We start from the raw sequence: 25,930 nt of genomic DNA, 5'->3' as shown, positions 1-25,930 counted from the left end.
CAGACCAGCTTTCCACAGAAACTCCAGATGATTAAAATAAATGAATAAAATATATTTTTAGTGTGGGTTTTTTTTTTTTTGAGATGGCAAGTTAAAACCTGAATTCCAATTCAACCGCTACGTTTCAGCAGAACAAAAAAATCCCTGTGCTTGAGTGCTCTCAAATAAGAGTCATGGCCCTTCCACCTCCGCACCAACAGAGACCTTTTTATCCTTTGGGGGAGGAAGTCGGAATTTTTCCACTTAGTTACGTTCCCAGGTAGTTCTTAAATAAGATTTCCCTTCCCCCTGTGTTTAAAGGGACACTTGAACATAACAAGTTGATGCCTTGGCCGTGCTGCCATCGCTGTGTACTGAACCCTCAAATGCCACCAGTGAGTGCAGTTTTATTTCAAGGAGAGGACAAATGCCAAGATGCTAAAACTAACAAACGCTTCTTCCTACCTTAATTATCATAAGTGAATCGTCCACCTGCATGTCATTAGGAGCCCATAAAGGTTCTTCCAGCAGTGCCCCCTGCAAACAAACAAACAAACAAAAAGCTTTTAAAACCGAAGAGTGAAAATTCAGCAACATCTTCGGAAAACAGTATTTTTACTTATTTTCTGCTTCGTTTTACCCATATGCAAAATGCAGCTTTTCCTTATTGCTCAAGCTAGAGACAAGCTTGAAAAAATGAAAATAATTTTTAAGTGCAGAAGGCAAAATCACGGAGTTTCCAGGGTTAAAATTGCTTTTTGGGGCAGAGGCAGCAGCAGGTGGTTGCGGGTCAGCAGCAGCAGGTCCAGATGAGAAGAAGAATCTTGTTGTTCACTTGGTATGCGCACTGCTGGCTGGGGTAAAGTAAAATTAAAGTAAAGCAAAGTTTAGGAGGGTCCACAATTAGAAGAAGTAGGTAATTTTTATTACCGTGAAGGCATCGTGTTCACCTAGGGCTCCTACGAATATGTATTTACCCAGACACAAGTGATTAGGGCATTGGAAAAAGCATATTTTTATTTTTCCCACCCCAAGGGAAGGGGACAGAAAGCCACATGGTGGTCACCAGGACTTCTGATGTCCCCGTAGCACTGAGATGGCCACCAGCAGATTTCCCCAAGCCCAAACCTCTCTGGATACAGATTTTGGCTGTAGGATCAAGCTCAGTCCTAAAGGGACTGAGGGGCTGAAGCTTGTCCCTGGGGTTTGGGTGACCCACGGTGACATCTGTGATGTCCTCACACCTCTGCACAAAAAACTTTCCTCCCCACCAGCTCTCGGATGTGGGTTCCTCATTCCATCAGCAAAATCACATCACAGGGGCTTGCAGTTTACTCATAAAGTTGAGACTGTTCCTGGCTGATCCCCATTTTTACACGACAAGCCAAATCGCTCCCACTCTTTCCACCTCTGGATTTTTTGCCCCCATCAGCTCTGAGGCAGCAGCGGCTCCTCGCAGGAGTTTGCAGAACCAACCCCTCCCTCCACTAATCCCATCTCCTCCAAAGGATGAAATTAGAGACCCGAGGCACTTCTAGATGTAGAATGGAATATATTTAACCAAATTAATATTTTTTTCTTCTCGCCATCTCTTCTCCCCAGCCTCAGGCAGGATGTGACCCAGCCATCTGCCAAGGGGCCGCGGACCTCAGACGTGATCCCCAGGTGATCCACTCGCCGCTTTTCATCCTACTCAAGTGTTGACTCGAGCGCTTGTTCAATTAGACAAGTCTCGGCACTTCAATCGGATGGGCGCGTGAGGCTGAATTTTACCTCCACGGAGAAGAAAAAGTCGGATTTAGTCAAGTGTGAGAGAAGCAGGAGCTTCAAAGCACCGAGACCTGGAGATCACGCCGGCTCTGAAGTCCGCCAGAAATCGCTGCTTAACCCGAGCAGCCCACCTCGACTTCCATTTGACGAGAAGTTGAGAGAGAGCAGATTAAAAAGACATCGGATCTGGCGGGAGGAGGAGAGCTGGGCTACTTTTCCAATATTTCTTTTTAAAGATAACTGGGCTGAGGTGTCTGCTTTCTCTTTCTTGTCTCTAGCTCAAAGGGAGCAAACCATAGATGTGCCGAATCCCCTGGTCCCCCCAGTACCACCTGCATTTTCTTCCTTACGACCCAGTATTTCCCAATACCTCCCAGCAACGCCGCTGGCCCGGGGCAGAGCGGGCTGGGGGCTGCGGAAATGCAGTTCAGCCTCCTCCCCGTGCGATGGGGATGAGGTCCCTTCACCCTTCAGTTAGCTACACGTGTTTAAAATAAACAGGGAAATTTTACGGGACCAAATCGGCATAAGCAGAGAATCATGGAATCATAGAACTGTTTTGGTTGGAAGAGACCCTCAGGATCATCGAGTCCAACACGTCAATATTTTCACGGTCAATTTATTCCTCCATTCCCCAAGCTGCAGCCTCGGACAGTGCTGAGAAGCTCAAGAGAAGCTGGAAGACTTTGCATTCGCCTCCAGTTTTATAGAGCATTGATGGAACGAAGAACTCCCCTTTTCTGCCCTTATTAGCATCATCTGAGAGTTAAAAGGGAATTAGCGATGAAGCTGAGTTTTCACAGAGCTTGGAGCAAGACAAATGCTCTGTGTGCAAGGACGACGACAACGTCTTGCTGAAGGAAAAAAAGTACGCTGGGAGATAACGCAAAAAAGCAAATGCCAAGGCAGAATGAAGACAAAAGAGCATGTAAAAGCTTATAAAAGTCAATGCAACACGTTTGAATGGGGTTTAGGGCAGGCTGTGTGATCAGATGGCTGTAAAAACAGATCAGAAAAGGAGAGTAATTCATGATGCATGACTTGTGGTGACTCACAAAGCTCATTCCTCCTGACAGGTACGGAGCGCGGGCAGGCAGGCACTGGAGTCGCTCACGTACGTAAGAGCAGAAACATTTTATGTTCTACATACCTACAGGAATATCTCACATCCACAGCTGTTCTTAGAAATCAGTCACACAGCCCACGTGGAGAGGAAAACCGATCACCAAAGGGCAAACGTGTGACAGAACTGAAAAGAGGTGGCGTGTGCCACATTGAGTCACTCGTCTGCCGTGTCCCGACCCCGCTGGGCCCCAACGTGCCAGCACTGTGATCCGCTTGCCAGATAATCCTCCAAAAGTGTGGGATCCCGAGGGTCCGGTGCAGCAGCTGACTGCGGTAAGCTGTGGCTGCAGCCCACCAGCCGCGAGAATAGTATTGTTACTATTTCTAATTAGTATTTGTATGCGTTAGCTGTATATGTCTCGTTTAAAGCGATTTAACCAGGTAAATGTTATACACAGTTACAGAACATCAACGGTGAGGAAAGCACGTTGGCTATAGGATGGAGCTTCCATCCTCTAGAACCAAAATTCAGTTTTTTAAGACCAGCAGCATTGGGAATAGAATCATAGAATCACTTTGGTTGGAAAAGCCCCTCAAGATCATCGAGTCCAACCATTCCCCACCCCTGGCACTGCCCCATGTCCTGAGAACCTCATCTCGGTCTGTCCAACCCCTGCAGGGATGGTGACTGCCCTGGGCAGCCTGTTCCAATGCCCCACAGCCCTTTGGGGAAGAAATTGTTCCCCACATCCAACCTCAACCTCCCCTGGCGCAACTTGAGGCCGTTTCCTCTGGTCCTGGCGCTTGTTCCTGGGGAGCAGAGCCCGACCCCCCCTGGCTCCAAGCTCCTTTCAGGCAGGTCAGAGATCAGAAGGTCTCCCCTCAGCTCCTGTTCTCCAGCTGAACCCCCAGCTCCCTCAGCCGCTCCCATCACCCTTGTGCTCCAGCCCCTTCCCCAGCTCCGTTCCCTTCTCTCAACTCACTCCAGCACCTCAAGGCTTTTCTTGGCGTGAGGAGCCCAAACCCAACACTGACCTGATCCAGGAGCTTATGGACAATATTGTAACACAAAAGCACTTTGGTTCTTAACTCCAGTTATGAAAGAGCCCTTGGGACTCAACGGCCAAGCATCTTCCAGTCCGATGTCGTGCTAAAAGATTCGAGACTCCTTTACAAACCACAAGAATTGGTGAAGGGAAAGGTCTACCATGTGCTCTCGTATTGAAGATTCACAAGACAAAGCAGTTTTATCAGTAAGAAGTCAGGTGAATCGTTTGTTTTTGTGGGGTTTTTAAGAGCTGCATACTCGCAAGTTCACCCACAAGCTCCGTCCCCTGGAGACGAACCAGTCCGAGGGATGATCCATCAAGTGGCAGAGCGCAAGTTAATCCCAGGAGAGAGTTCAACCACGCTCGTGCCTCAACAAACAACAGAAGCGGCTTATCTCACAGAGCTTGGGAGCCCAAAACCGCAGCCCAACTGCTGGCTCCCCATCATCAAAATGGAAAATGCTGCGGGCAGTGAGGTGGGACTGAAGAGCTCCTATAAATTCAGTGGTATCCTGACACCCTGGCCACAGTCAGAGCCTTATAATGAGCTATAAAGAACTGTAGGATGTTCCCTCCCTGAAAATATAATTACATCTGCAAACCACAGCGACAAAAAGATGGATGGGATCAGGAGAAATGTCCAATTCCTCGGTGTTTCTCTCCCAGAACAGCTCAAGCAGAAGGTCGGTGACCACACAGGTAGCAAAACCCAAACCTAATGTCACAACCTGGTACCATGTTTTACCCACCAAACCTTGGCAGCCAGACTGTGCCTCTCTCCACAGCAAAATTCATACCAAAGTCATGGGAATGAACATCATGGTGGACATGCTGGACCTGCAGACATCCGGACCAAGAACTTCATTCAAGCCGAACACCTCTGCGCGGGACCATTCCGCTCCCTACGGAGCAATTTTATGGTGCGACACCATTTATTTTATAAAAATGAGGAATACAAGTCACAAACTAAGAGGTTGTTTTTGGAAGAACCCCGCTGAGAAAGCGCTTGGGGAACGACCACGTTAGGTGGGGCTTCAGACAACATCAGCGGGTTTGTTAGTCGAGAATGTTAATGGTATAAAACATTACATGCAAAAATATCCAAGATCTGGGGCTGGAAAATGTGGCCTGCAGTTACAGGCCTCCTTCATCTCTCATTAAAATAATTAAAATAAAAGTAAGGCAGGTATTAGTTGGCTAGACAGCCCCAAATCCCTCCGCCTGCATAATCCACCTGAAAGCCAAGTGTATCAAGGCGAATTAAAGCCGCCTTAATCCACGCAAATCTCGGCACAGGAATCTTTTATTCTCTTACCTCCTGCCGCGAGTTCAGTCCTGCCCCGCACCCTGTCGTGCTGCCAGAGCCACAGGGGCAAAACAACACAAAACCTCCATATTCTAGCAACATGGAGAACAAATTATGGACTTTCCGCACATTTTGAGAGTGGATGCAGGTTTATGCTTCTGTGGTTGTGTTGAGACTGAAGCCTGTTCCATCTGTGCTTGGTTTAATCATATGGAGCATCCTTCTTATGAAGAGAGACTGAGAGAGCTGGGGCTGTTCAGCCTGGAGAAGAGAAGCTGAGAGGGGATCTTATTTATGCTGATAAATATCTCCAGGGTGGGTGTCAAGAGGATGGACCAGACTCTGTTCAGTGGTGCCCAACGACAGGATGAGGGGCAGTGGGCACAGACTGAAACACAGGAGGTTCCATCTGAATATGAGGAGAAACTTCTTTCCTGTGAGGTGCCAGAGCCTGGACCAGGCTGCCCAGAGAGGTTGTGGAGTCTCCTTCTCTGGAGACATTCAAACCCGCCTGGACACGACCCTGTGTGATCTGCTCTGGTGACCCCACGTTAGCAGGTGGGTTGGACTGGATCTCCAGAGGTCCCTTCAACCCCAACCAGTCTGGGATTCTGTATCGACATATATAAATTAGGGCAATTTGCACACAAATTAGGCAGCATCATTATGCTAATTGGGGTGGTATGATTGCGCTGAGCATGTTTGCAATCTGCCACAATCCTCTGGGACAGCACTGGGACTGAGCTGCTGCATCCGAAAAGGCTGGTGCTCCGCTGGCATCCGCTGCAACAGGTACGGCTGAATGGCGAGGCAGAGCAAACCTAAATAATGGAGGAGAAGGGCTGAGATTTGCTTCACCTGAAATGCTGGTCTATTTTCTAAGCTATCCCCCAAAATAACTCTCCTTCCTAAACATCATTGCACTTTATCCCTTCCAATCTCCACTTGAATTGCAACAGAGTTCAGGATGCTCGCTGGGATACAACCCCAGAATCCCAGACTGGTTGGGGCTGAAGGGACCTCTCTAGATCATCCAGTCCAACCCACCTGCTAACGTGGGGTCACCAGAGCAGATCACACAGGGTCGTGTCCAGGCGGGTTTGAATGTCTCAGAGAAGGAGACTCCACAACCTCTCTGGGCAGCCTGGTCCAGGCTCTGGCACCTCCCAGCAAAGAAGTTTCTCCTCATATTCAGATGGAACCTCCTGTGTTTCAGTCTGTGCCCACTGCCCCTCATCCTGTCGTTGGGCACCACTGAACAGAGTCTGGTCCATCCTCTTGACACCCACCCGGAGATATTTATAACCATTGATGAGATCCCCTCTCAGCTTCTCTTCTCCAGGCTGAGCAGCCCCAGCTCTCTCAGTCTTCCCTCATAAGAAAGATGCTCTAGGCCCCTAAACATCTTCGTAGCCACCACTGGACTCCCTCCAGTAATTCCTTGTTCTTCTTAAACTGGGGAGCCCAGAACTGGACACAGTAAACAGAACCAAAGAATCATTTTCGCTGGAAAAGCCCCTCAAGATCATGGAGTCCAACCATTCCCCACCCCTGCTCCATGTCCCTGAGAACCTCATGTCCGTCTGTCCAACCCCTCCAGGGATGGTGACTCCAGCACTGCCCTGGGCAGCCTGTTCCAATGCCCCACAGCCCTTTGGGGAAGAAATTGTTCCCCACATCCAACCTCAACCTCCCCTGGTGCCACTTGAGGCCGTTTCCTCTGGTCCTGGCGCTTGTTCCTGGGGAGCAGAGCCCGACCCCCCCTGGCTCCAAGCTCCTTTCAGGCAGGTCAGAGATCAGAAGGTCTCCCCTCAGCTCCTGTTCTCCAGCTGAACCCCCAGCTCCCTCAGCCGCTCCCATCACACTTGTGCTCCAGCCCCTTCCCCGGCTCTGTTGCCCATAGACCATCCCTGATTTCCTTCCAAAATTGGTCCCTAATTTACCTGCCAAATGGGATCATTATGATGAAAAATCCTACCTGCGGGACTGGAGCTCTCGCCCGTCAGAGGGAATTTGAGCTCAATTTGTTCTCCAGGAACCAGCCGGGAGTTTTTCCTCTGACAGACGCGCTGGCACTTTGCCTGGCTACAAAACACACAGCAGAAGAGCACCAAGCGCTAACCTACCACTAAAAGCGTTAAAAGAAAAAATCAGCTTTGGGCAAACCATCTGGTAACACTCACTGCGCCACAGGTGAGAGCAAATACAAGACGCTCTGTACAGCACAAAGTCAAAATAATCAACTTTCATAGAATAACGGTGCTTAAATACCAAACCAGCCCAGGCGCAGGTGCCCCGGTGAAAGGTTTTTAACGCGTTTGACCTCAGCGTTCCTGAATTTTTGCATTTCTCTGCTGCTTTGACCTTATAAATATGAAGAGGTGGGTTTTACAGCAGCACCCAGAAGCTGCTCGGCTGCAGCGCGGGGACACGTCACATCCCACAGACCCGAAAATATTCCAGAATCCTGCAGAGGTACCTGGAGGATCAAAGCCACAAACCCTGTTTCCATATAGACACAGTGAGCACCCCAAACTAAACCCACGGCAAAGGAAATGGATCCAAATGAGTTACTGCAGGAAAAGGGAAAACGAGGGTGAAAGGGTGAAAATATTAAAAGGGCACGGACATGTGGGAATTGGGGGATGCTCCATAATGAGCAAGAATGGGCAGCAAAACTGAGCTGCCCCAGCTGCAGGGCCAAAGGAATTAGCAAAGCACAAAGCAAAAAAACCCGCAGGTGGCTGCGTTGTGGGTTTTTTTCCCCCTTCTTTAAGCAGAACCCTCCATAAATAGTTCAGCAGTGAAAGGAAACTCATCTCTCGCTCCCTAAGAAGTCATACGGACACTGGCAGGGGCAGCATCAGCGCCTGAGCACCCAGTAATCTCCAGTTTCTTCTGAACACTCAATCCCTTGGCACAGCTGGTGCTTTAAAAACCCTTCTCTCCACCTTTCAGTGATAATTACTTGAAGACTGTCACCAGCAGATCGGTTTGGATCGCAACTAAGCTATAGAAAAATGGTTTTGTCTAAAGACTCTCCGCAACGAATTAGTTAAAAAAACGGAAAACACAAAATACGAGCTGGCTGCACTGTCGCTTTGAACAGTAATTCCTGTAATCCAAGCCTGGTGAACAATTCCCAGTCTGAAAACGGGACAGCATCCAATTGTTATCTCCTTTCTTATAAAAAAACCCCAGCCTATGTACTCTACCTGCCTGTTTACCCTGCTGGCAGTTACCACCGTGTAGGCAACGAACGCCGACAGTTCTTGCAGTTCTGCCCGTCAATGTTTCTCTTTTCATCCCAGCAAAAAGCACGGTCAAAGCTTAACGAGCAATTAAGAGCAATAAAAGCATCTGGCTGATGCCCTGACAACCGAACAAGCCGGCACTTTTCAGCAGGTAAAGCTTTCCTACGCTTCTAACTAATTTTATGGTGGGACTTGATGATCTTAAAGGTGTTTTCCGACCTAAATGATTCTAATATGAAGTTAATTTAATTTCGGTGTTAGTGGTTCCGTACATTCTCATTAACATATCTAACCTCCACTCATCTGTACTAAACCACCCTAGGATTTCCATCCCCCAAAAGAATTTATTAAAGACCAAAAAAACCAATCAGTTTTCCTGTAGTCGCATTAATTACAGAGCTATTCCACCCTGAATTAAAACAGCGCAGACACCAAACCCTGCCTAACCGCATGAGCCCAGCCTAACATGCACAAACTTACATGAAAGGGTTTTGTTTGAAGGGTTTCACTCGCCGCCACACACCTGATAAGAGCCCGCGGCAACGTCGCACCCAGAGATAAACCAGCTGGCTCTAGATCTTCAAAACCCCATTTCGCATCCTAAACGTGGAGGGGGGAAAACAAATACGTAAAGAAAACACGTCGTGCACAACGAGACCATTTCCCTTGGCAAATTTTTCTGCTTTCCTTTCCTTGCCGTAGCTGCGTGCGCACGCAGAAATCGTTCCCTGGCGTTTTCCGTCCAGCAGCGCCCGTTGATCTTCTCCTGTGCTTGCAAAATGTTCTTAAAAATACTGGAAGATGCAAAGAAACGGGGCGAAGCTGTTTGAAAAGAGGCCTCTACAAACTGAAGTGATGTTGTTGGGGAAAACCAGGTGTGTAGAGGTGGCCACTGACTCCAAGAGTCACGTCCCGGGAAGCCAGTGGTTGCAAAATTGTACACGAGAGGTGTTCATCAGCAACGATTTGACAGTCAAATACTGGTATGTGGGTCGATACGGATATAAGGAGACGCATAAACAAGCTGTGACCCTACCTGGATATCAGAGCTGCCGAACGCGTCGTCCGCAGGACAACACACAGCCCAGTCGCTGAGGTCTCATTTCTAACCCAGCAAAACATTTGCACCCTTTTTATTCCTCTTCTGACTTCCCCAGTGAATAAACACACTTATGAAGGGGGGAAAAAGCCCCATTTGCACAACTCAGTCGTCCCCTGCGCAGCCCGGGACATCCTGTGTGTTTTGGGAGTGAACGAAGGCAGCGAGGTGGTATTTGTGCTTCCCCAAAGGTTTCGGAGAAAAAATCCCACAACCCCATGATGCTGTTGGCTTGTCAGACCTCAAATTTGGGAATTCCTCTGTCTGACCGAGGCAACCAAGAGCTGTTTTTAAGGCAGATCCACAGGATGCAGCTTGCGTGGAGTCAGGCAGGAGTTTCGGTGTGATTTCTGCGCACACAGGTGGTGGAGCTGGGGTAGGGACATTGAGAGACCCGTCAGGAAACAACCCAAGAAAGAAGCTCCAGCCGGATTTCTAAAAACAGTTCTAGCATGGGACAGCAATAGGATGTTCTTCATTCCTCCACATATATCGGTTTCTGAGTTTCAGATAGAAATACGACACTGTTGTAGCCAGGATATTGTGCTTTTCTCCTCTGGGTCACAAGTTCAGAGCCACAGCAAGTCATGGTGCTCAGAAAGCAACATCTTTATGTCCGTCATTAACACTTGGATTCCCCAGCACCTTTTTTTGGGGCTTATGGTTAATATAATAAAACAGCCCTGGCTCGTTTCCGAGGGCCGGTCGTCAGCATCGCAAGATCTTTTATCAGTGCCGATCAAGACATCTTGTCACACACCTCTGAGGAACCTCAACCCGTCCCAGTTGAACGTCAACCAAACCCTCGACGGATGACGATAGAGCAGAATAGGGCTTTTAATAAAAGTGAAGGCTGAACATGGGGGGAAAAAAATAAGCCACAACAGCAGAGACCGAAGGAAAAAGGGTTTTCACTTCTGGCACTGGCACCGCATCACTTCAGCGTGTTCCTGGAAGAGTTTCGCCTCCAGGCTTGGCCATCAGGCTCTGATCTCAGATTCACTGTCAAAACAAAGTTTGCGAATAAATCCACTCAATTTTACATAGAACAAGGAACCGTCAAGGTTTTTTTTCTTTTCTTGTATTTATTTGGATATTAGGAAAAAAGTCTTCCTGGAAAGGGCTGTCGGGCATTGGAACAGGCTGCTCAGGGCAGTGGTGGAGTCACCATCTCTGGAGGGGTTTAAAAGGCATTTAGACGAGGTTCTCAGGGACATGGTTTAGTGTTAGAGTTAGATTAAGTTATGGTTGGACTTGATGATCCTGAAGGTCTCTTCCAACCAAAATGATTCTATGATTCTATTTATAAATGGCCTGAAACAACACACACCCACGTAGGACAGGGGTTGCCCCAGCAGTAACTCCAAAAAGGCAAAGTACCGACCCTTTGCACGATGCGAAATCAAGCTTTTGTTTCTTGCGGATTGCTAAGCACTTTGCACCAAAAAATATTGTAGCTTTAGGCTGGATGAAGTTCAGAGTTTTGACAGAAACACGCCCAAACCTCACTGAAGTCCATGGGGACTCAATGGACCTAAGGAACGGGAGAATTAGGGCACAAATCTTCATGGGCATCAGGTTTGAAAGCATTGAGCATCTTGTTAAGGGGGTTATCACATTACAAAGGGGCTATAGGGCAAATTTCTGGAGATGCAGCCCTGGAGGAACCACCTCCTGGTTCACACCACCCAAATTCCCCCAAATAGTCAAAGACTCAGGACCTGTTTATTTTCTGCAGGAGTTTTTGAATGTTTCTGTCAGACAGACACAGTGGACAGCAGGACAAAACCTGCAGGAGTCATCATGCTGGTGGCAAGATCCCTGTGAGGAGTCCTGCTATGGGAATTTTGTAACCTTTGGACATATCGGAGACGGAAACTGGAGCCAAAAGTCATGGACGAGACCTCCTCATGGATGGAAAATCTTGGAGCGAGCTGTGGCGCCAGATGTTGCGTGCAGCTGCGTGGCTTCACTTCAATCCATCGCGGTGATCTCCTGAGTCTTCAGACGACCAAATGCGAGAGGACTTGACTTTCTTCAGGCCTTTCTGTTTTATTTCCTTAGCAGAGACCCTGCTCCAGCAGTCAAATAAGGCGTTTGGTCCTCTGGAAGTCCTCTCTGTGCCACCATTATTTTTTGTTTAAAAATACAAAACGCTGCTTTAAATGATTGAGGTTTTTTGTATTTAAAACTACACATTTTCAGTTTGAATTTGCTCAAGTCCTTCACCCAAACAAAAAAAAGCCTCCAACCAGGACTGCCTCCTCACACAGATACCGCCTTCCCATCCTAGCTACCGTGATTTGTCTGATACGATTCATTACCTAAAAGCTTCAGAAAAATTGATTAGCAGTGAAGGTGCCAAGTCCTCAGCCCCGCACCAACCACCTCAGCATTAGTATTGCAGACTCGGGAACCTGGGTGCAGACAAATTTGGAAGCGTCTAAGTTATAAGTTGGATGATTGGCAGCAGCTCCATCAATTGCTGGAGCAGATACGGCGTCAGGCAGCCGGTGCAGCTCCTGGCATCGCACGCGCCAGGCTGGGATCATAGAATCACAGAATAGTTTGGGTTGAAGAGACCGTCAAAGCTGATCCAGTGCCCCCCCTGCCATGCGCAGGGACATCTGCACCAGCTCAGGTTGCTCAGAGCCCCGTCCAGCCTGGCCTGGGATGTCTCCAGGGATGGTTCAGCCACCACCTCTCTGGCCAACCTGGGCCAGGCTCTCACCACCCTCACGGCCAACAATTTCTTCCTCATGTCCAGCCTGAATCTCCCTCCTTTAGTTTAAAACCATCACCCCTTGTCCTATCACAACAGCCTCTGCTCAAAAGTCTGTCCCCATCTTTCTTACAGATCCCGTTTAAGTCCGGAAAGGCTGCACTAAGGTCTCCCCGGAGCTTCTCTTCTCCAGCTGAACACCCCAACTCTCTCGGCCTGTCCTCCCAGCAGAGCTGTTCCAGCCTCGGATCACCTTGGTGGTCTCCTCTGTGGTTCCCACCAGCAGGAATTCCTACCTGTAGGAAGCCAACTCAGCAGCTCCTGCCCCATCCACCAGACAAATCCATGGCGGGAGGGCGGGTGGGCAGTGCAGATCATGCTCTTTTCTGCATTAAGCACTAAGGAAGTGAAACCTGTTTCTGCAGATCATCTTGGTGCCTGAGATGACCTTCCAGGCTCGGCAGCAGAAGCAAGAGCAGGAACTTGACTTTGCCTCCAAGCCCCAGCGCAGCCACGGCGCAGTCTCAGCACCACGTGCGATGGAGACCCTGGAGCCGTGAAACTTCTCCCGGCTGCGCAGGGTCCAGGACAGTGTCAGAAGCCCCTGCGTGTTGATGGGTCCAACCCAGCAGGAACATCAGCTGTGACGGGAATTAATGACAGGCTACAATGAAACATGTCAATCAAACTCTCAGGACACGTGGCTGCTCTTTCCCAAATCCCAGACCTTTCATCAGCCTAAGGAAGAACAAAGAAATCCATCCACCGCCTCTTAGGGAAGGTATGTGCTGCAGGTGAGACAATGTCCTGGGAAAAAGATTAATTTTCTTTTTCAATTTCCACTACTGCCCTGCAGCATTAACAAAACCAAATTGTTTTACCCTAATCTCTGTTTCCCTTACCATCCTAAACCTTGGCTATTCAAATGCAAGTGCACACAGGGGGTTTGACTCCGTATCCCTGTAAACCAACAGCAAAGCTTCCAGCATTTCCAGGGTACAGGTTTTGCGGCAGTTCCAGCACTTCTCTACAATATCGAAACACAACAAAATCGAGCTAACCCCTCCTCTATCTTCAATACTTGAAGCATTAGCAGATTATTTATTTTATTTTGTTTCTAACAAATGAGAGAAAGATTTTCAGGGACTTTTTCCTTGATCTGAACGACTGTTTCTCCAACGCTGTTGATACACGCAATAAACTGGAAGCTCCCTCTATATACACTGTTTATTCTGGTTGAATTTAGTTAGGAAACCACTGTACTTTCACGCACGTAAGTGCCAGCAAAAACTGAGAACAAGAAAACAGAATTCAAGTGCCAAGATGTTACGGATACCACACAGCCAACCTTAAAGATGCAGCGAATTTCTGGGCTGAATAAGGGTAATAACGGTGCTCAGAGGGACATTCTCACTCCCATGCAGGACGGGGAAGCTCTGAGAAGGCAGGTGGGGAGGGAAAGTCCCCCTGGAGTTGTGCAGAAATATTCTGGATTATCCCAAATGACAAACAGCAGCTGTAAAAGCTTTCTATAGGAGTAAGAAGGTGATGCACGCACATATTCAAACCTGGTTTCTTCCTCTAAAGCTGAACTGTTTAAACAGGAGAGCGACGGTGGCTCGGAAACCCCGCACGCTCCTAAAGAGTTAAAATGTATTTATGGAGACCAGCGCTATTAAAATTCTGGGAGAGTATATTTAAATAGCAGGGAAAGCTGAGCTCGTCCAACTGGATAGTCAGATCACAAGTTCCCCCAAGTAGGGCTTTGATTTTCCAGCGCGACACCCGAAATCCTCTTCTGCTTTTAGAGAACACATGTGGGATCGTGCTCCCTGTTGCACAACACGGCTTGAGGTATAATTCTGGGTCTACGGGTATAAACCAGAGGTCATCGCTCTGGAAGGGCTAGGATTTCATTGAATCACTGAATCACAGAATCACATAAAATCACAGATTTCATCGGCAACAGAGAAGGAAGATGAGCCTGGACTTTGGTGGCAAAGCTACCTTGAGCGGTACCCACAGCGGTAGCATCTCCTGGTGCAAGGTCATGGGAGGTTTTGCTCAAGCACAGCACTGGATGATAAAGAAATATCAGCAAATATTTGAGAAAAGCACAAAGCAAGCAGCTCTGCGGTCTGTATGACCAAACCCTTATTCTCCTTTCCCAGGCATTACTTTTGAGCCTTATCCAAGGAGTGGACTCGAAGACGAGAAGCTGTCCCCGCATTTTATGTCCACGCAGCCCATGACAAGGTCAACTCACCTTTGAGGGCTCCTTCCAAATGCTTCGTTTTCATTAACATGCTCCCAGTTCACTGAGATTTTTGTGAAACACATCGCTGCCCAAAAGCCGCCTCTCATTATTTCCATATCCTTGCATTTCCCCCATGCTGCTCTAACACTTCCCATCATCACTGCTGCTTCGACACCTTTTATTTTCTTAGATTAACATCTAAACACACCATCCACAGTTATTACTTAGGGATGACACCGCACTGTGTCCCATCTCCACTAAGCAAGGCTGTGCTTTAAAGCTGGTTTTATCCGACTTAGTCTAGAAAGAGTGCATGGGATCCAGGAGCTCCCGGATTGGGATTACTTTCATCAGGAAAATAAACCCGAGCGCTGCCGCAGATCCCAGCTCTGAGACATGAGACAGCTGGAGCCATTCTGCCTCTCGTTATCGCTGCTTGAATCATTGAATGGCATTGGAACAGGCTGCCCAGGAGTCATCATCCCTGGAGGAGTTTAGAAGACATTTAGACGAGGTTCTCAGGGACATGGTTTAGTGCTGGAGTTGGGTTATGGTTGGACTTGATGATCCTGAGGGTCTCTCCTAACTGAAATGATTCTATCCCTCGGGCACTGGTGGGTTTTGTTTTGCTGCATCTACCGCCACACCACAAACGATTGTGTAAAAATGATCGCGCGTGGGTACATCTGCACATCGGTCACCGCTCTGGAGCCGACACAGGAACCATTCTGCAGCTTTATCCCATGTGTTGGTTTTAAAAGCATCATTGATTGACAGGAGCCGGTTGAATGGAGGGCTGAGAACAAGGCTGAAAGCAGCACACACCAACCGGGAGCTGCTTTTGTTTTAACACCTCAAAAAAAAAAGAAAATAATCCACCGTCGCTCGGCTCCGGGGCTGAGAACCGCCCGTGCAAGCGGCGGGGCTGAAAACCAAATTGTATCGTTGCTAAAAACCAGACTCGGGGGGGATTTTAATCCATAAAGAGGCTTAAAAACAACAACGAAAAAAATAAAGGTAAGAACGTATTGACTCAAAGCAAATCTCAGAAGCAACAGCCTCCTGTGGATGCTGCTGGAGGTCAAAGCACTAGTGAGTGTCTCAAAACTCAGTGGGTGACATTAAGGGACATTAAGGGACGGGCGCGGGCTGGGAAGATCTCGGCTGAACCCCAAAATCCCGTCTCAGGGCACGTACTCGTCCCGCCCCCCGGGTTCCCCAGTCCCGACGAGCAGTAACCAGTGGCAACTGCGGCTAATCCAGCCCGGGGACAACACTGCGGCCTCATTCGTACCCACCTCACGCGCCCAGCACAGTCTGTACACGGCCAACAGCACTGCGTTTGATTCTTTTTTCATTTTAAGCCCACTCTTCGAACATTTTTCTTCTTTAAAATAAGCATATGTAAATAATTTTTTCACAAAAACGCAATTTTAATAGATGAGGTCGGGGTCAGCTTCAGCCTAAAGGATGCACAAAAGCTTTTTCACTGTACGAAATACATTTATTTCAGTGCTTTATTTCCATAGCATTGGAGAAATTACCACAAAAGAAGCTGCTCTGCTGCTGACACCCTTGATTTTTTGAAAGAATCACAAGAATGAATAGAAAAAAATCTGTTGAAAAGGATGAAATCAGCAGTTACTTTGCCCCACATTGAGGTGACAGCACCAAAAAGCCACCTAATCGCCAAAATGATGCCAGCATCGCATCATCTATTAGGTGTATTGGCAGCAACGGATGTAAAGACTGGAAGGAAAGAAATAAAGTCTTAGAAATACATATTTTCTACTAAAGTTTCAGAAGAGGCAAGTCACCAGACATGTGGGACTCAATTTCATTGAATTGCTAATGCAGATTTTTGGAAGCTTCTTCAAGAAATATAGACTTGCTGGATTTTTATTTTTAATTCTAATTTAGCTGATTCTAAGCAGCGAAAGCCAAAGATTAAATGAAGACAGAAAAGTTATCTCCTCCCTGCTTCTGATCTGTGAATACAACGGAGGTGGAACGGACCCACAAAAAGATGAGGAAAAACTTGAGATGTGCGGTACCTGCACAAATCCCGATATATTCGTCCCTTTTTCTCTCTGGGCACATCCAGCTACCAGCACCGGGCAAGAAAGGGGACACAGCAGCTTCCCAGCATCTCCAAGGTCGAGCAGAAGAGAGAACCAGGTTCACCATGAAGAAGTTTCTTCGCATATTTAAGTGGAACCTCCCGTGTTCCAGTTTGTACCCATTGCCCCTTGTCCCATCACTGGTTGTCACCGAGAAGAGCCTGGCTCCATCCTCCTGACACTCGCCCTTTACATATTGATAACCGTTAATGAGGTCACCCCTCAGTCTCCTCTTCTCCAAGGTATCCCAGGTATCCCATCAGCAATTAAAGCATCTGCCACAAAGTCAACCTGTCATGCTACAAACACACAAAAAAATGCATGATGGAATTATTTTATTCTACAGAAAAATGAGTATACAAGAGAACAGACATCCCAATACCACGTTTAAGAGACATCCCAGCGCCACGATGTTAAAAACCTTCTGGATAACAACCCAAAGACCCTACTTCTGATGTCACCCCTTTTCTGAGATTGCCCCCGCATCACAAACAGCCTGTCGCCTCCCCGACCAGCCCGGGGAGATGTTATTCTTCTTGTAAAAAAAAAAACAAATAAAAAAAGAAATCTCGATTATTTATGCTGCTGTGTGGACAACACCAGCTATTGTCAGGGAGGGTTTTACAGCTCTGAATGTCACATTGAGAGTCTGGTCATGCCAGGAGGAAAGGCTGTCGCTGCCACGGCCCGGCAGAAAACGCTTTATTCAAAGCACCCGGAGTCCAGCGCTGGGTAAAACCCAAAAGGAAGCTGGTGGGTGTGACGAGCCACATTTTGTACAATGATATGAAAAAAAAGCAGGCGAGGGTGCTTGGTTTTTTGGAGGGTGTAAGGCAGAAAAACTCCAAGGAGCATCATGTGAGCCAGGTGATGCTTGGTGATCAAAAGCTTCGTCTTGATAGAGCTCCGGAGGAATTTTACGGCCAAGCGTGGGGGGAGCAGAGCTAGAGACCTTCCCAGCAGGGTCCGGGAAGAAAACAAGGAGGGAGGTTTCGCTGTCGAGAAACCCAGGCTGGTTCAGCAGACAAAAAACAAACCCCGTTTCCTGCCTCATTACGACTGTGCGAAGGGAAATAAGGCTCTGGAGGGAACGGTGCAAACAAAGCAGAGTTACCTTCGACACCACGCACAGCTTGGGAGCGCTCGGAACAGATTAACAAAAAGGTTAAAAGAAAACCCAACAGGCCCTTTTCTGCGGTGTGTTACGTTCCAAAGCAAAACTGGCCGGGTTGCAATCTTGCCGTGCCGCACCCCGAACGCCGGGTTTCAGGTTACTGCGCCTCACGTACCTGCAAGGATTTTTTTTTTTCTCTATTTCTACCGTCTCCGGTAACACCTGGCTCTTACAGCCGAGCCTTTCATCTGCACGTCTTCAGAATGTCCTGTGAAGAAATCAGGTGTCATTTGCTTCCCCCTCCCACACCCGTGTGCCAACGAGGAAGTTATAACCCCAGCGAAATAATAAATATCACCCGGCGAAAAGGGAAAATGCGGTTGGCAGCGGGAACACCAGCGTCCCCGGGTTACTCCGACCTACATGATCCATCTTTCCAGCCTCCGACGCAGGAAACAGCGTTTCATCGCTGAGTGTCAAAGCTCCTCCCAATTTTGGCATCTCCACCTCTTCTGCCTGCAGAACTAGTTCAAGCACCGAAGGTTTGTTGCTTGTCTTTTTTTTTCACCAATTTATGGATATTTGCGCCGTATCCAGCGACAACGCTCGCAGCTTTTCCAGCTGTCGTTGCGCATCTCTGTTTACCATCAGCAGACATCCCAGCACTAATCCCGGATTTATCGCTTTGGCTCCCTGATAACTCCCCCGCGGCTGCTCAGAAATCCAGTTTATCGCCCTTTGCAAGGGAACCTCCGGGCATTTTGTGAGCTCTATCGTTTTATCTGCCCCGCGATCTCGATTCACTGTGAGAATATTTGGCAAAACCTATTAGAAGCTTTCCCAATACAGGCACATAGACTCTACCACTACTTCTGCCCACACAATTTTCTCTAATATCCCCAAAAAAAGGCAACGTTTTTTTAAAATACAACCCTTCTGCTGCTTCTCAGTGCTCCTGTTCCCGTTATCTTTGAGGTCCCCGTGAATTTTCCCAGCGACGCCACCATGTAAATCTCTCAGTTTATGCCAAACCCGCTTCCTTTCCCACCCGTTTGATGAGCAAAGGGTTTCTCTTTTCCTTCAGCTGATCAGTCCCTCGCTAAACGCTGCACAAAAGCCTTCAGACTTCAGAGGACGAGAACATCTAAGGGCATCGGGAGTACAGACAGCTCGGAGAGATGTAATATCACCACCTAGAACAGAGAGAGCTACACGAAGTGCGGCCTTCAGAACTTATTTTTTTTAAGATACTGCCTTTTATTCTTGATTTTAAACAGCAGCAGCAGGGAGAGGGACTTGCCTGCGGTCACCGGCGAGGCCGGGGGGAAGGTGCCACAATCCGCCGTGCACATCAGGTGTCACCGTCTCCATCTCCAGGGGTTGGAGAGGCTGTTTTTCTCTACTTGCAACCATGTGCTGCTCTGAGCAGAGCTGGACAGGTGCTCCCGTGAGGAAGAAGATGCGGTGAGGATGCACAGGGATGGCTGGGAAGCCTCATGAGAAGTGTGACCAAGGGGATCCTGCCCCTCTGCTCCGCTCTGGTGAGACCCCCCTGCAGCGCTGGGCCAGCGCTGGGTCCTCAGCACAGGACACACATGGAGCTGCTGGAGAGGGGCCAGAGGAGCCCCAGCAATGATGCGAGGCTGGAACAGCTCTGCTGGGAGGACAGGCCGAGAGAGTCGGGGGGTTCAGCTGGAGAAGAGAAGCTCCGGGGAGACCTTAGTGTGGCCTTTCTGGACTTAAAAGTGGCCGATAAGAAAGATGGGGACAGACTTTTGAGCAGAGCCTGTTGTGATAGGACAAGGGGTGATGGTTTTAAACTAAAGGAAGGAGATCCAGGCTGGACATGAGGAAGGAATTGTTGGCCCTGAGGGTGGTGAGAGCCTGGCCCAGGTTGGCCAGAGAGGTGGTGGCTGAACCATCCCTGGAGACATCCCAGGCCAGGCTGGACGGGGCTCTGAGCAACCTGAGCTGGTGCAGATGTCCCTGCTCATGGCAGGGGGGGCACTGGGGGAGCTGGGAAGGGCCCTTCAACCCAAACTGTTCTACGGTTCTATGATCCCAGCCTGGACCTTCTGATCCCTCTGACCCTGCTCACAACTCGTCCTCTCCTACATGAAAAGTGGCCAGAACAAGCCCCAGGCACCGGTACCACTGCAAAGCAAAGAGCTCCCGGCTTCCTCCCTGGCACTCAGGTTGGAGAAATAAAAAGGATTTAAAGCACATGACGGAGTTTTTAAAAGATGATCCATTCCTCATGAAGTCTTGAAGGTTTTGTATTTCTAAGCCATGCAGTGTTCACCCTTCCCCAAACAACTCCAGATGACAGAAACACAGAAAGCACAATGAAGCTCTTTGGGAGCACAGTGCAACCATTTTCCTAATCAAAATATTGTGATTGAGCTGATATAACACTGATGAAGAGATAAGTTCACGTTCTCCCACTCAAGCCTTCCCCATTGCCACCGGGGTTCATGTCAGCACATGTTATTTTCATGCAGGAATTATAGGAAAACAACCATGGAGCTACATTTTTAAATGTAATAAAATACTAATGAAAATATTCATGACGCTGCAGTCATTCGCTGAGATCTTCAGAACGGAATGCCACAAGAACAAAGCTTTTTGGGTTAAAAACCCACAACTCTGAGACTCTTTTGGACAGCAAACAACCTTTTATCGAAGCTTCATGCACTTATGGAAACCACCCAGGTAACACGGAGCTTTTTGCTTCTGTAAGAGGTTGACAGATGAGAAACCAACACAAGGAACCACTTGCTAAATTTCTTGAAAGTATTTTATTACTAATCACTGGCTTTAGACCACAAGCTTCTCCCTACTCTGAAAACAAAAATTTAATCTACCAGATGTGGGTTCAGTAAAACAGAGAAACTATTCGACAGGCAGGAAAACTGCAGTGTAAACCTTTCAAAGTTGCGTTAAATGAGAAACAAGCTGGGTTGGTGCTGAATGATGTGCAGACAGTGACCATCATCATCAGACCACGCTGTCCCCTTCATGGGGAGGTTTTATTTGAAAGAAAAAACAAAGTTCAACTTGTGTAAGTAGTTTAAATTTGTGATAGGAGAGTTTCTAAGCTAAAAAAATTTTTTTAAAAGCCACAATTTTAAAATATTCTATGTACAAAATGGAGTTGGGTGAAGGTTGGATTCACCAGCCTCAGTGAAGCCATAAAATCTTAATTCTTTTATTTCCTTGGCCTTACAGCACCGCTGCCCATCGCACATCCTCGTAAAAGGATTTCCTTGCAATAAACGCCAAGGCAAAGAGAAAGAATGACTTAAAAATCCAAATAAAGCTCCTTCTTTTTTTTTTTTTCCCTACCATGTAATTGAGAATAACAAACATATCTGTGGTTTACAGAGGAGGCAATAAATTAAAGCTACAGTCACAAATCAGACCAAAAAAAGACACTTAAGTCGTTCAATCCACCAGCCCAGGACGGCTGTGGCCCCATGGGATGTTTCTGAGTTTTGTGAAAGACTCGGAGTCCTGAACTAAGGAAATAAAACACAACGAGCGCTCGCGGAAGGTTCTTTTTCATATAAAATTAAGCCAGCCCTGTGCTTCCTTCGGGCTGGTTGCAGGAAAAGCAAATGGTCTTTAGCAAAGAAACTTTTAATTTGTGAACGGAGCACATCATAATAAAATAGAAGTTTGGTCCTTGGCAAAACGGTTGCATGTGTTTCTTCTGTAACTACCCGAGGCTGGCCGCGACGTTTCAGTTTCTAGAAAAAGAAACCGGCACTTTTTAACTTAAAATTGGTGCATTTCAACCCGTTAGGAAGCTGAGCACCCCAGTATTTTAACATGCCCTCTGATAAATGCTACAGGTCCCATGGGATCCAGCACAGCAGCAGGACCCGACCCCGGAGACAGCAGGAATTCTCCTCACCTCTCACTAGACACTGCAGATTTTATTTTTTTAAAGCCGATCTCTATTTTTTGCATTTTTCATTCAGCTGTAACCCTCAACCAATATTCAGAATGTACAGGGAGCCTATTCCACAAATTTGGTGAGCAAAACTATTTTAGGAGTGGCCACTAAACAAAACAAGTCGAGGGGTTTTGGGTGTCGTAGCGGGGTTTTTTTAATACATTTTTTTGATATCTTGAGTTCGGTATTTTGTATAAAACCTGTAGGCAGACATGTCCCAACTCGTGGAATTTAGTGGGGAAGAAAAAAAGCCCTATAACCACATACCCATGTACTGCATTTCCAGAATCCATCTGAGAAATGAGAAATTCAGGGTGAATTGAAGTCATTATGTCAGAGACGAGTTTCTCTGAACAAATACATGGTAAATAGCTCCTGTGCCTCAGCAGAAGCTCGGCTGGGTGGATGTCGATACAAACAGATGCCCTTGAAGCGCAGGGTTTGGTTTTTCCATCCATGAAGATCTTCAGGACTTTCCAATGTGGTACAAGCAGGAGAAAACACAAAAGCTTAAACAAATGAGCTTTTCAGCGGGTAAATCCAAGGCCGGGGCGATCTCGGCTGATTTAGGCCGAGCTGAAGCCGTCTCCCTACACCACAGATGTGACAGCAGCACAATAGCATGAATAATTTTTGTTACTCACTCTGTACCGAAACGGCAGCATTCAGAGCCTAAATTAGGAACGTGAAAACGATTAACATCCCCATTAACCCCAGCCCCACCCTAATTGCGCTACATAAAAGCACACGCAACAATTACAGAGATAACATTGTGTGTCAGAAATATCACACACAGGAATACAGAAGTCGCAGCGTTTGTTTCCTGACCCGGGAAAGCTGCTATAATTGTATTGTGCTCACGGAGGACTTAGATTTGGAAGTTGGTTTCCCTTGTTTGCGATAATTTCCCTTTAAAAATTCTCAGGGTTCCCAATTGACCCCAGTTCTGCACCGTGCGGTTCAGCAGGAATTTCATGTTCGCAGTGGAAACAAATCGAGATCGTCCCGGGGATGTTGCAAGTTAGATGTGGAGATGTCAAGTAATTAGAGCCGAATTTGCGCGTTTCAGTGAGGGTGACAGAGCACTGGAACAGGCTGCCCAGGGAGGTTGTGGATTCTCCTTCTCTGGAGACATTCAAAACCCGCCTGGACGCCTTCCTGTGTAACCTCACCTAAGTTTTCCTGCTCTGGCAGGGGGATTGGACTAGATGATCTTTTGAGGTCCCTTCCAATCCCTAACATTCTGTGATTCTGTGATTCTGTGATTCTGTTTGGGATTTTTGATGCGAATTTCGCAGCTAAGGGCATCTAAACTAAAACCGTCTTTGCTCTTGGAGGTCTTCCATCCAAGTCAAGAAGACAGATATTCAGGAGACCGTTTTGGTTTTGAGTAATTCGGCTATTACATCACACATACTTCGGAGGTTTGCCATTCAAACCCAGCCAGTCTCCAGGGGCTGGGGTGAAATTACTCAAATTCACAGAAACCACCACACCCGCTTGGACGGGCGGCGTTTTCCCCTCCTGGTCGAATCCATCCTTGCAAGGAAATCCTCCCAAGTATTCCTCCACCCCTTTCGAGGCAGAGAATTTGAACTTGCCGGGTTACAAATTTGAGGAGTTAGTGATACGTCCCTTCCAATGAGCCCCTGATGATGTGGTACCTCACAAACCCGCTGCTTTTTGAAGTCCTTTTGTTACAAAACAGCTTTTCACATCAACCTCCGTTCCATGTCTCCAGATAACACCAAAACCAGCTTTAGCTCTAAATGCTTTTTGACGGAGCACAGAGAAGGTTAAAAGCGACACTGTCACTCGTATTGTTATTTTCCAGTTAAAATTCATAGAATCGTGGCACAGTTTGGGTTGAAGGGCCCTTCCCAGCTCCCCCAGTGCCCCCCCTGCCATGAGCAGGGACATCTGCACCAGCTCAGGTCGCTCAGAGCCCCGTCCAGCCTGGCCTGGGATGTCTCCAGGGATGGTTCAGCCACCACCTCTCTGGCCAACCTGGGCCAGGCTCTCACCACCCTCAGGGCCAACAATTTCTGCCTCATGTCCAGCCTGAGTTAAGAGATGACAGTGACCCAAACAGACAGTGAGGAGGGGTTCTCCAAAAATGAAAATACCAAGGTTTTGGATGCCCCCAAGTGATACCATAAGCTGTTGGCATCTCACTTTTATCCTCATGGCAACCTGCCAGCTTACGTCTCTTCTTAAGTTTCTTCTTCCCATTCTCCCCAGAAAGAACAATCATTTCTACATCAATCCCTTCTCCTTCCTTCCTTAAGGTCTTCTATAAATTATACAGAGGATTTCATTTTCTGGGCCATTTCCCTGAAAATCAGCAAGTTGGGCTTTTTCCTCCTGCTGCTCCCAGTCGTCCTTCAGCCGGTTGTTTGCCGAGGACCCTGCAAAGCTCAGCCCGAGGAGACGAACTTCCCAGAACAGTTTCAAGGGTGAAGCTGAACACTGGCTATTCTCTAATGACGACACTTAACGATAAATACCTCCCTCATTAGTATGCTGAGTTGCATTAGTTCTGCCGCTTACGGCGCTTTAAAGTGGGGCCGAATCTCCAGTTTCACAGTTTGCGACGTGACACGTTAGATGTCGCGGTCTCCGGGTGCTGACGGCGTTTAGACGCGCGAGGTGCTGCCAGTAAATCTGCTAATGCCTGTGAAAGAGGCAGCGTGAAAGATGAAGTCACCCGTATGTGAAACAGAGATCAATGCGGCAGAGGGGTGAAGCGACTGTCACACACGAGGCTTTGGTAACACCGTGACGTCAACCGGGGAGCTGGCACCACCCTACAAATCAAATCTGGATTAGCTAAGAAGAAAATTTACGCCGTGAGACTTTTCATCAAGCCTGGAAAGTCTTATCAGCTCTCCAGTCAACCTCCTTGCTACGCGATTTTCATGGGACTTGCAAGATTTGGAGACTGTGAAGTTTCTCAAACGTGGCTGAAATTGCTCAGTCGGTTCAAAAGATTCCTTGGGGTGGAGGGGCTGATAAATGCAGAGTGGCACCGCTCTCCTGTCTTTAGAAAATTAAACTTAAGAACACAACACTTCACTCACCATTAAATGAAAACTGTGAATGAGATTGTCAACAGTACTGCTGTACCCATACCTATCAAACGTTAGCATTTTAGCCAATTTTTGCACCAAGAACTCTACTGAAAACAACGTTCCCCGATGAACACGAGCGCTACACCAGCCCTAGTGATCAGATCAGAGTACGACCACCCAAGGTTTGGGGATAATTCCTTCTACGCAAAGTTCAAGCAAAAAGGTGTCGGGGACAGCAAATTGTTCCTAGAGACTCAAACGAGGACTTGCAGCAGGATTTTTCAAGGCGTATGTAGCACTATGGCTTTGGAGGCTTCAGAGGCATTGCGCAGATTAATTAAACAGAATAACGATCTCACAGTGAAGTGCTGAGCCGGAATTAAAAAGATTAGTGGTCGGGTCCTGGCTCTAGAAGTTCTCACCCTTGGGGGAGTCATAACGACTCTTGTATCTCACCTCCCCTTCCCACAAAACCTCCTTCGAATTACTGACTGCAGAACCTGAGTGAAGATGCCAGAGGGAAAGACCATTCCAAAGACTAATTATTGTTATTATTATTATTATTATTATTATTTCCTTAATAGTCGCTATGAGGCACTGTCTTGTTTTATTCAAGATTCTCTGAAGAAAGATCTTCCATCTTAAGGGAATAAAAATCAGGATGTGTTATTTTTTTAATCATATCACATCCTTCTGCTGGTGGAGAACAATTCTGGACAAATGCGTGAACATACCAAAAACCACGAAGCGCAATTTCACGTAACGACACGTTTGATGGTGCTTTGCTACGACATGCTTGTAGTCCCAAAGGTTACGTCAGGCAAAATTCTGAAGTTAGTGGCCTAAATTCTTGGCCTAAATTCACAGGACGGGGAAAACGGGATGGGAAGAAACACTGTTCCACACGGGTTTGTGTATTTTGTGAGCTCCTATTGCTTGATCCCTAAAGACTTTGGTTCTTCTAGAGTTAAAGCAAAGCTCTTCCTTTTGTTTCTCCGGTTCGCATCATAGGAAGCAAAACATTTAACCCTCACAATGGATTTGTAATTCAGCCACTCCACACCAGCTCACCTATAAACGCCCAAATGTCCAATATCTGGCATTTCTAAGAGTTCGGTCATATCCCAATTCCTTTGTAAACCAGAGATATCCAAGACTTCTTGGAA

General features: G+C 47.5%; 1 protein-coding gene across 3 annotated transcripts in view; it reads right to left on the bottom strand.

Annotated features, from left to right (window-relative positions):
- PTPRA (protein tyrosine phosphatase receptor type A) overlaps nucleotides 1-25,930 on the bottom strand; it is a 122,296-nt gene that overhangs the window by 65,282 nt on the left and 31,084 nt on the right. For all 3 annotated transcript variants that reach the window (XM_065633088.1, XM_065633089.1, XM_065633090.1), the window contains one exon: nucleotides 445-516. In XM_065633088.1, coding sequence (XP_065489160.1) covers nucleotides 445-477 — 33 coding nt within the window. In that variant the 5' untranslated portion in view covers nucleotides 478-516. Of the gene's footprint in view, nucleotides 1-444; nucleotides 517-25,930 lie in introns of those variants that run through there.

This window comes from Caloenas nicobarica, chromosome 4, assembly GCF_036013445.1.
Source record: "Caloenas nicobarica isolate bCalNic1 chromosome 4, bCalNic1.hap1, whole genome shotgun sequence".
Classification (NCBI taxonomy): Eukaryota; Metazoa; Chordata; class Aves; order Columbiformes; family Columbidae; genus Caloenas; species Caloenas nicobarica.
This window is presented reverse-complemented; position numbering and strand designations above follow the sequence as displayed.